This window comes from Octodon degus, unplaced genomic scaffold (assembly GCF_000260255.1).
Source record: "Octodon degus isolate 3935 unplaced genomic scaffold, OctDeg1.0 scaffold00027, whole genome shotgun sequence".
Taxonomy (NCBI): Eukaryota; Metazoa; Chordata; class Mammalia; order Rodentia; family Octodontidae; genus Octodon; species Octodon degus.
In genome coordinates, this window is record NW_004524603.1 from 18,659,829 (window position 1) to 18,670,478 (window position 10,650).

The window sequence follows — 10,650 nt, forward strand, 5'->3', positions numbered from 1 at the left end:
GTGCATGAATTCAGCAAAATAATCCAATATAGTCCAGTAGTCTATAATAGTAGTGGGTTATCCGCATGACTGGTCAAGCAATGGCCATGACTCATCCACATGGCCGACACTGACAAAAGATCTACAAACCGCTGTACAGAATTTCAGGGTAAATCCTGAGGATGTTTGACTGACCTTGTCAGATACAAAAGTTACATTTTTTGTTATATAAGCTTTGCTTTATCTTGGTCCTAACCACCCAGCAGAAAAGTACAAAAACAAGGTGTAAAAAGTAAAGCCACGTTAATATGCTGAGCTGTGAAAGGCTCAAGTCAACAACTTCTGACATTGCCAGTCCTGCGGATAACCCACTGTGATGTTAGGAAGTCCTCACGGACAGTAGTTCATTGATAGGTCGTGTATAAGACACCTGTGGAAGACACAAAGGTAGCTATGGACGGGCATCCTGTCCTCAGCAAGCTCATGATTTCATTGGAGTCTCATTTTAGGATCACATTTACACTTCAAACAGCCTGCAACATGACAGTATTTCTGAAAGGAGCTTGCTCCTTAGGCTGGGTATAGGACAGTACTCACTTGCCCTGTGGGAGCGCAGATATTTAGGGGTATTGAGAGGAGGATGAATTGGGAGGAAAAGGAGGAAGGAGCTACTGGAACCCTAGCTGGAAAATGAGTGTTTAGAACTAAAATCTTTGAGGACAGAGTTTCAGGGAGCAGAGCGCTCACCATAGCGTGTGTTTTGGTTACTCTTCTCACGTTGCTGGGACAAATACCCAACACCCAAGATGAAGGAAGGAAAGGTTTATTTAGCTCACAGTTAGTGGGGATTTCAGTTCATACTCAGCTGGCTCCAAGGCCGAGTGGCATAGGGCACAGAGAAGCTGTGCATTTTGGGGGCAAAGAGCCGAGAGCAAAGGGAGTGGCAGCAGCTTAGGCAGCTGGCTAGCCTCTTTCCCCTCCTTACACTGTAATGCAAATCACCTGTCCCAGGGAGGCTGCAGCACCCACAGTGACAATAATCAATCACCAACTCCAGAAGCTGCCCCATGACTGCCCCATGACTGCAAGAGGCTTTGGGGGGACAGCTAGACCCATGCAGTGCCGCCAAAGGTGACTTAAGGTGTGAACTGAGAAGTGACCTAAATACGCAAGAGTGGAAAGCAAGGAGGAAGTGAAGATATGATGTCATCCTACGGAGAGGATACTTTGAAATTTTAGTCTGTGGCAATCAGTTGTTTAGTGGTTTAAAAAATAAGTCTGACTTGTGAAGTCAAAGTTGGAAGCTTTGGCTTGATGCCCGTATGGGAGTAGTTCCACATAAATGTATCAGAATGGGCTGAATCAATAACATCAGTGGCATTCGCTGCTTCCAAATGGAAACAGGCAGTCAAGAGAGTTTGAAGTATTGATCCAGATTGTTGTCCTGGAGCTCCCCCTTCAAAGTACAAACAATGAACCTGCTCTGTTTATTGAGCTGCTTTGAGATGCCACCATGGCCAGCCACTGCTTTGACTGGCCTTGGTTTCCCCTTTAAATGTCAGGAACTTGATGCTGAGCAGAGAAGACAATCTGTAATAACCATGCAGTGATTTCACTCTATAGCATATTCATTTATCCCACATTTCAAAGGCACCGAAATGCATTACAAATTTCCATGGGAGCATGAAATTGTTAATTGCAATATGTGTTGGAAGATCTCCTGAAAACGTAAAGAGTAAGTTTTGTTTCTGTCAGCATCATTAAAGTTCCCTCATATTTGGTAATTATGCTTCTCGTTGAACCCTTTCGCTATGAAGTCAGCAAAAAATAATTTGATATGTGCCTAGCTTTTATACCTAAGGCATATCCATTTTTGCCATTATGCTCTGTGACCAATTACTAAAATCCTTTACTCACCACAATGGTAATAGAAGGGCCAATAAATAGAAACTATGAAGAGGGAAGTTTAGACTCTTTAGTGAGAATTGTCAACCACTAGGGTAGTCCAAATAAAAACTAGGATGCCTCCAGCCATGTCTTACTGGCACATAAGTGTTAGGCAGAGACTAGGTACTCATTTGAGGATCTAAGGATAGAAAACATAGAATAAGATTGAATTGCAGAAATTTAATTAGGTGTGATGATCTTACAGCCCACCTTCCATGATCTCACAGGAAGATCTGGAGGAATAGATGTCTCAAATAATTTGCACGCCATAGTATATAGCATGAATCCACCTCACAAACACTACTCTTAGATACTAAGAACTTATTCAGTTTGTCTAAAAAAAATTAGCAACCTTCAAAGATTTCTTGGGGCTTGGAGGTAGCTCAGCGATATAAGTGTCTGCCTAGGTAAGCACAAGCACCGGGTTTGATCCCTGGCACCACATGCCATGCTGGCCCCGCACTGGGCTTGCCAAGTTGGCCATCAAGACCAGGCATGGTGGTGCACACCTGTAATCTCACTGCTGGGGAGGCTGAAACAGGAGGATCACTGAGTCTGAGCTGCACGGTGAGACCCTGTACCAAATACCTCAAATTAAAAAATAATATAATATAAAATAAAATAATGATTTCTCCAGGAAAACGTGGTGGGTCATGAGACTTGTCTAGCTACTGTTGTTGTGGTTTTGGTTTGTTCTTATTGAGATTTAGAAAGAAAAAAAAACCTGTCATGCAGTTTGTTTTAAATTCCTGAGACATTGTTCTCTACTTTAGGTAGAAGACAACTGAATTATGAGTGTTCCGTCTGATTTTGGCAGGTGTCAAAGACTCCTTTTAAATCTCCTTTGAGAAGCTTTGATTGAGTTTGGTTTTATTGTGAAGAGGGCTGTTGTACCTGTGGTTTGTACAGATGACTGACAGTGGCAGTTCAAAATACGTTGCAAGGTAAATTTCAGCATTCGCTAAGAAGTTGCTAAAGGAAGATATTGATTGTATTTCTACTTAAATAAGTGTCAGTCTGATAGCTGATATACAGATGTCATGTAGCTGCTTCGGATTCATTGGTTTTTTTTTTTTTTAATGGAAGAGCATGTAATCTTGAAGTGGATTCTGACCCTTTATTTTAAAGAGAAAAAAGATAAATCTTGAAACTGAGTCTCGAGACAGGTTCATAAGACAGTTACAATAGTTGATACGTTGTGTATTGTTGTCTTCAGAGTTCTTGCCCTTTCTGATAAGGGCATCTACTATTTATGCACTTCTTACTCTCTTTTTTGAGGTGTGGATTTTACTAGAGATAAAATATAAGAAAGTGACAAGGTGTAGTCTAGCCTCCAGATCCAAAGGACTAAAATTGAATGCCAAATCAGAGTGTTGTCTGTGGCTCACAAAGAGTAAAGGCACTAGGAAGCAGCTCAGTGAAGAACTGCAGCCAAATTGTTTCAGAGCCACAGGGCCAGGTGCAGGCCCAGAGGCGTCCGACTTGATGGATCTCATCTCTTCGCTTGTTCAGGACCATTTATTTGTAGACTGAACGACCCAGGTGCTGTGCTCAATGCTGGGGTTGCAAAGAGGAAGAGATAGGCTTTCTTGCTGGGAATTCACACTTAGCAATCAATATTTAATGACAGTCTAGTCATCAAAAGATGTCAGTTCAAAATGCATTCTACTAAACATTGGAAACATTTTACATTTTACTATTTCTAGATTATTTTCAAGTTAGAATCACATTTTCATTATGTACGGAATTTCTGGTAGTTTCATAAGTATTACTTTAGTCGTGTGTGTGTGTGTGTGTGTGTGTGTGTGTGTGTGTGTGTGTGTGTGCTTGTACAGGATCTAACTATGAAGCTCGGACTTGCAGGGATCCTCCTGTTTTCAGCCTCCCCAGTGCTGTGATTATAGGCGTGGGCCACCAGGCCTGCTCTTCGTGTCCAGCTCAGTATTTTTGTTCAACAAACGAGGTGTCTACCTTACTTTGAATCTCCTTTCTCCTTACCCATTTCAACAACCTCTCAACATTTAAAGGTTTGACATCTAGTCATCAGATGTTTCAACTCTGGGCCCAGCTTTGATACCATTATCTAGGACCAAAAACTTTAAAAAAATTTTTTTAAAAGTCTTTTATTTATTTATATATTTGATACAGGGCCTTGCTATGCAGCTCAGACTCACAGTGATCCTCCTGTCAAAGCCTCCTCAGGGCTGGAATTACAAGCGTGTACAACCATGCCTGGTTCTGGTGGTGGGCTTAGCACACCTGGGGTTACTGGAACTGTCATGACATGTGGTACTGGGGATCAAACACAGGTCCTTGAGTTTGCCAGGCAGGTACTTAGACTGCCAAACTATCTCCCCAACCTTAAAAACATGTTTTAAAAGGTTTGTGTATATAGGTCAGTGGTAGAGCCCTTGACCCTGTTGGATCCCTAGTACTGCATTACAAATAAATACATGAACAAATAAAACATGAAGTAAAACAGGAGTTATAGACATTGAAGAGAAGTTGTTAATAATAGAAACACAATGTATTTCTGAAGGTTTACTATTTACTGAAAGTGTGTGGCGTTATGTGCATTTTTGACTCCATCCTGACCACATTCCTGTCACCAGTTCCATTTTTAGATCACAAAGTGATCTGAAAGAAAGTGAGATCTCAAGTTTAAATTAATTGGTAGTTTATATTGGAACTTGGATCCTGCCAGCATGTTTCTTCACTGTACTGCATTGCTTTGATACTAATGGACGCCATCGCCAAGTGGTTCATGTATTCAGTGGCAACAAGGAGCCTTGTGGCATCCGTGGTCTGAAGGTGACGCTGGGAAGCCAAAGCACCCTCCTCCTGTGCTTAATATATAGGAAAATAAGACCTGGGCGGGAGATTGAGTATGAGGAGCCTTCTCCCAGGATGAATTAAATTATGCTTTGTTGGAAATCAAAGATGCAGAATTTAGAGGGCATAGGGAGGAATTTAACTCTGGTGGATTGAAGTTCTACACAGAAGCTACAAGCACCATTTTTGGAAGAGCAATGAGGAACAAGAGTCAGGTGTGAACTGAATGCCAGCAAGCATCCAGGGAGTCTCAGCGGTGGGGTGGCTGTCCACTTCTCTGCCAGCATCTCTGGGTGGCAAGGGTGTGGGTGATGGAGTTCATGAAAACTGTGGTTGAGAGGTCTTTGGAAGCCCTCATGTCTTGATGAGAAGTCGCAGTAAGGCTTGTAGAAGGCTGTTATGAGGGACATTTGGGTGTGAAATCCAGAGCCACAGACTTTCTCTGTGGGAGAAAGGAATTCAGCAGTGATGTTGCAGAGGAAACTAGTGAGAGGCCATAAGTAGACTTCACAGATTGTTGAGTCCCTTTTAGGAAGCTTGAGCACTTCCACAAAGTCAGGTTTAGAGCCCTTGACATGGTGCCTAAATCGGCACGCTAATGTGTGGTGCGTTCTGGCAGGAGCCAAATTCATTTGTATCCACGTTGTTTTTCTCTTCTGAGCTCTACTAACTTTCCTAGAAAATTTAATTTTAGAAAGCTAATGGCAGTGTTATTTCGCAGATACCAAGGTATAGCTACTCCATCTTCTACCTTCAATCAGCCATCAATGAGACACTAATATATTTTTACATACTGGGACAAAAATGTAGTTCTTTGTTTTTGTTTGGTCTCTGTGCATTTTTCCTGCCTGTGTGTTAGCTGTCTGTGTTCTTGCTATTAGTTGGCTGCGTAAAATACCAGATGGAAGAAGACCCAGGAGTGTGAAATGTCATGATATCAGCCAAATTAGACAGTTTTTCCCCATAACCTTGTTGGAAATGTCTACAGAAGTTTCATATGTACTCTCAAGTTCTAGCATTTGGCAACAGAAGATGCTAGTATTAGATAGGATCTTACACACAAGGGAAATTTCAGAATATTTATAATGATATTAGCTAATATCTACTCAAAACTTATTAATATACCAGGGTCATTTCACTTGATACTTATCCCTATGAAGTAGATAAGTACTATTATCATCTGTATTTCATATAAGAAGAATCTACTGAACAAAGTTTCCTGATTAACCGGCAGTAAGAGTTTTACTGCAAATCTAGTTAATTTGTTTTGAGCCTGGGCTCATAACCACTTTATTTCCTCCTGTACCAACTATTTCCATCAGAATCTGAAATGACACAAAATGGGTATCCATCCTGCACTCCATGGTGTGAGCGTAAGATTTATTGAAGGAGCTCAGTGAGGAAAGAGTTTAGTAGAAGACAACAATCCCCATTAACTGAGTCAGGAGATTGGGTTTAAGACAGCTTCTGCTGATGGGAAAACTGGATATGCTGCACATTGAGAGAGGATGGAATGGAAAGGAAAGCAGGAGGAAGGTGCTGAGTGCTGGTTAGTGGGAGCATCTGTTTTCATCTCCCTTACTTAGCTAGTCATCCTGGCAATCACAAAGATTGGTGGGAAGCCAGTGGCTGGGAAGGCGCATTGCATGAGCTGGAATCTGGGGCATAGATGAGCATATGGGGGAGAGAAGCGTGTGGATCAGGATCTGGCACTGATGCATTTAGAGAAAGGCAGTGTACACTGGTTGGTTCAGAGTTGAAAAAGATCTGGAGGTAGGGAGCCTGGATTGGTCATCACTGCTTTCCTGAACCTTCCCATGAGCAACTTCTGTTGTCTTGAGGTCTTAGTCTTGGTACCTCCAGCCGACAGGGGAAGACTAGAGATAGTTATTGCTTGTTTAGATAGAGCTCGTTTAATCCCTGTGCTCTTTTTTTCTCCTGTTACAGAATAGGAAGGGCTGCCACACTGTAAGGTAATAGCTTCCCTCTTACCTGTCATGTTTGTAGAAAGCTATTTGGTATTTTCAATCTTGTACATAATTTGGGTGAACTTGGAAATTAAAAGATCAGACTCCCTTAGTTTTTGGATAAGTATTTGGCATGAACATTGAATAGCCACTCCATTAATAGTTCATATTCTTTTCTGCCTATGTGTATTTCATACCTAGCATTCTTTCCAATAATTTGTACTGTTACTCTTATCTGGGCTTATCACGGATTTACAGGTTGACTTGCATTTAAAAGTACTTTATGTAGATATGTTCCTAGAAACAAAGATATTACATCCTGAATCCCCACCAGGTAGAGATAACCACTTTGAACAACTTGTTGAACATTTCTCCAGACTCTCCTCTTGAATACATAAAACTCCTGAATTCCACAGTTTATACAAAGGAGCTTATGGCATCGTTTGCCATGAACCATTTTTCACTTTGTAATATGTGGTGGCTATACTGCCCCCTAAGTAAATATAGATCTACACATTCTTTAATAATATCTACTTCGTGTTCTTTTATTATCATGTACCTCGGTTTACTTAACCAGCTCCTTTTCTGTTATTTTTTGGTAAAGGGCCATAGCTCCACATAGAGATCATTTGACTGTGATAATCCTGAATTTTTGACTTTGTTGTCATAGCCACAGAGCTGTTGGTATTTATCCATTGATGAGGGAGGGTGAATCCCTTTTAAGAGAATTGTAGAAAAGAATGTATGTAAAACTGCTGACTAAGGAGACCCAGGCTCTGCTCCCTGTTCCACCACTCAGCAGCTATGTGGCCTGCAAGTCACTTTACCTTTCAGAGGCTCAGTTCACCTACATGTACAATGTCATAGATGTGCATGATACGTAAGTGTCATTCTAGCAATCTGAGGAGATTATTAGGTCACTAGATCTCTGATCACCATGTAAGTGCTAGAGTCCTCTTTCTTGTACAATGCCTCTTCGGTGTCCAGCCCAGTGGTGATACAAACCCAGCACACACACTCTGCAGGGTGGAATGGTACAGCCACGGAGCTTGTCTCCTCAGCTTCCCCCATGGTGAACCAGCTCCATCATTCCTACTTTGGCTCTGTTTTGATCCAGTGACCCTGAGACATTTTCACATGTCTGCCACCTTCTTTAGAATGTGTGCCTGTCTATGTACAGTTTTAAATGCTTTGCATATGGTGTAAGTGTGTGTGCGTGCATGCATGCATGTGTGCGTGTGCGTGTGCATGTGTGTGTGTGTGTGTGTTTGGTGGTAGAGAAGTGTCTTGACTAGTTTTAAAGTATTTTTTCTTCGATCCATTCATTTTTTTTTATTCCTCCTTTCTTCTTTCTTCTCCCCTTTTCTCCTTTCCTTCCTCTTCTTCTTTTCTTTCATTTTCTCCCTTTATAGAAATGGAGAGTAATTGGTGTTCTTTCCATTTTAGTCAGTGGTGGCTTTCCTCACCATTTCATATAGAATGAACAGCAATCTCCTATTTGAGAAAATTTCCTCAACCAATGAAACCTTGGTATAAGTTGGTATTCCGGGGTAGATGGGGATGGTGCTGTTTCACTATGTTGGAAAAAGAAAAAGTGTTGATGCAGAGTGGAAGTGATGTAAAATAATTTTACCAAGTTACTTTACTCAACTGATAGCCAAGACACAATTACTTTGAAGATTTAATGTAAGGGAAATTCCAGGAACCCACTGTGCACATTCTGAGTGCAAGCAGGGTGCTTCAGAAAATCTGGTACGACCTATAATTTTAGTGTGTCCTGTGCCATTTTGGATTGAATTCTTTCAGAACAAATTATATACTTTACTCTCTTCTGAATGAAAACATTCTGTACATCTTGAACTTTTTTCTGTCTTGGGAGTGCTTACAGGAAGTATTTAATGTATCATGCTTTAATTAAGAGGTGCTTTCAGAGACTCTTTTGTAGAGCTGTTTAATCTTAGTCTTGTGTTTTGTGGACACTTATTCTGCCACTGTTAAAATAGTTTTCTTCTGTCTCTTTCGGCGGTTGAAGTCACAGTTGATGAAGTTTGACTCCTATAGGCTTCTGTACATGTCATTTTTAAGAGATCCATCCCTTTTCTTACTGTTTCAGTTTAGCTGTATCTAATTATGTAACAAAATACATGATCTTGCTATGAATTTTAATAAATGAAGAGGAAATGTTGTATAAAATTGGTTTTAAAAGACTTTTTCTGCATATTTATTCAATTTAGTTTTTTAATCTAAATTCCAGAAACAATCATTTTCGAGAGAAGTTTTCTGCCGATGTGGCTGTATTCTGGTACACAACTCACAATTCTGGTGTAAACGTGAACTCGTTCTCCTAAGCCAGAAGAGGCCACCTCGCCCCCACCCCTGCAGGTGAATGATCTCCAGCTCTGTACTCCCCTTTGTACCTGACCACGTGGTTCTTGTTTTGCAGTCCCCAGTCTGTCCCAGATCGCCTGAGGATCCGGGTGAACAAAATCAGTTTACAAGACTATGAAGGATTTCACTACGACAAAGAGAAACTCCGGGAAGCTTGTAAGTTGCGAGTGTCTCGTGGATTTCGTGTGATCCGCCTGTCTCCAGCTTCTTGATTCTCTTTTGTTTGATGGATAGATTCACCAGCCCTTGTGTCTGAAAATGTGGTCAGAGATGTCGAGAGAAGCATGGTCCCATGTGAGCAGCTGGTGAAAATATATGGGCTGTGGGAAGGACTGGGAAGGAGAGCGGCAGGGCCTGGTCATTCTGCCACAGGACCCAAATCAGGAGCTCTGGACTCTGTCACCTCTTGAGTCTCAGCTGTATCAGACATGAGAAAAGCAAAAGGCTGGTGATACTGCATGAATTAGTAAAGCTCCAGAACACTTCAGATAACACAAGACTCTTCCTGGAGCCTGCATTATGAAAGGCTTTCCTGATCCCTTTGTAGGTACAGTACTCCTGAAGGCACACCTACCACTTTGATTCCCTGTGCTATTGAACTTATGTGAAAGAAAGTCCCAGAGGATGTGGGATGTGGTGATCATTGAGTGATTCATTAATCACTAGAGACCATTGTTGCTCACATTTTTAGTTAAGTCCACATATGCATTACTTCTCATGATTATATTTTCCATCTTGTCTCTTGGAATACATAGATGATTGTGGGTGAGCTTCATCATTCAGTATTTACTGGGGGTTGTAAACATTCTGGACACTATGTTTAGATGCATTTCCAAATCATGATATATGAAGTTATTGGGTAAAGTAGACCAGAGGAAATTAAGATTCTAGGAATTCTAGATGTTAAATTTTTGGGTTCCTTCTTAACCGTGGGTGCCAGTAGCCAAGGACAGTAAGACCAGAGACGATAATGGAGGCCAATGTTCAATAATACAAGCCAGGGAGCCGCTTAGAAGAAAAGAGTTTTGTGTGGAATGAAGATTTATTGAGCAGAATTCTGACCAATCTCCAAATGTGGTTTTAGTAGAAATGTAGAAGAGCAACAGTTAAATTGGCAGGAGTGGAGGTGGGGTGGGCGAACTCCACAGGAAAAGAGACTTACAGGTTTAGATTCTTGAATCTGTCATCTAAAGAAAGCTCTGCAGATGGAAATCCTGCACCAAGGACCGTCTCAGGAGGGGTGCATGGAGTTCTCAGCCTGCAGTGAGCCAGCGTCCTTTTCCCTGGTGCCCCAGTCACAGAGCCTGCTAGAGAGTTCTCCCTTCTTTAGCTGCTTGGGCTTCCTTGGCTCTTTCTATTGATTTCCTTGAGCATCAATATCTTTGGTTTTGTCTCAGCCTTCACATATGTCCTTCACTCTCATTTTCTTTGGTAGCAAAGTGGAGCTGAGGGAGGAATAGTTCTCTCAATCTCTGCGTTTCTTCCTTCTATTAACAGGATTAAATTTTCTAATGTAAATTAGGTCTAATTTGAGCAA

At 41.4% G+C, this 10,650-nt stretch overlaps 1 protein-coding gene across 1 annotated transcript in view; it reads left to right on the top strand.

The window, feature by feature from the left end:
- Dgki (diacylglycerol kinase iota) overlaps positions 1-10,650 on the top strand; it is a 306,437-nt gene that overhangs the window by 180,121 nt on the left and 115,666 nt on the right. The window contains exon 19 of the mRNA XM_023712766.1: positions 9,169-9,269. Within this exon, the coding sequence (XP_023568534.1) occupies positions 9,169-9,269 (101 nt within the window). The remainder of the gene's footprint in view (positions 1-9,168; positions 9,270-10,650) is intronic.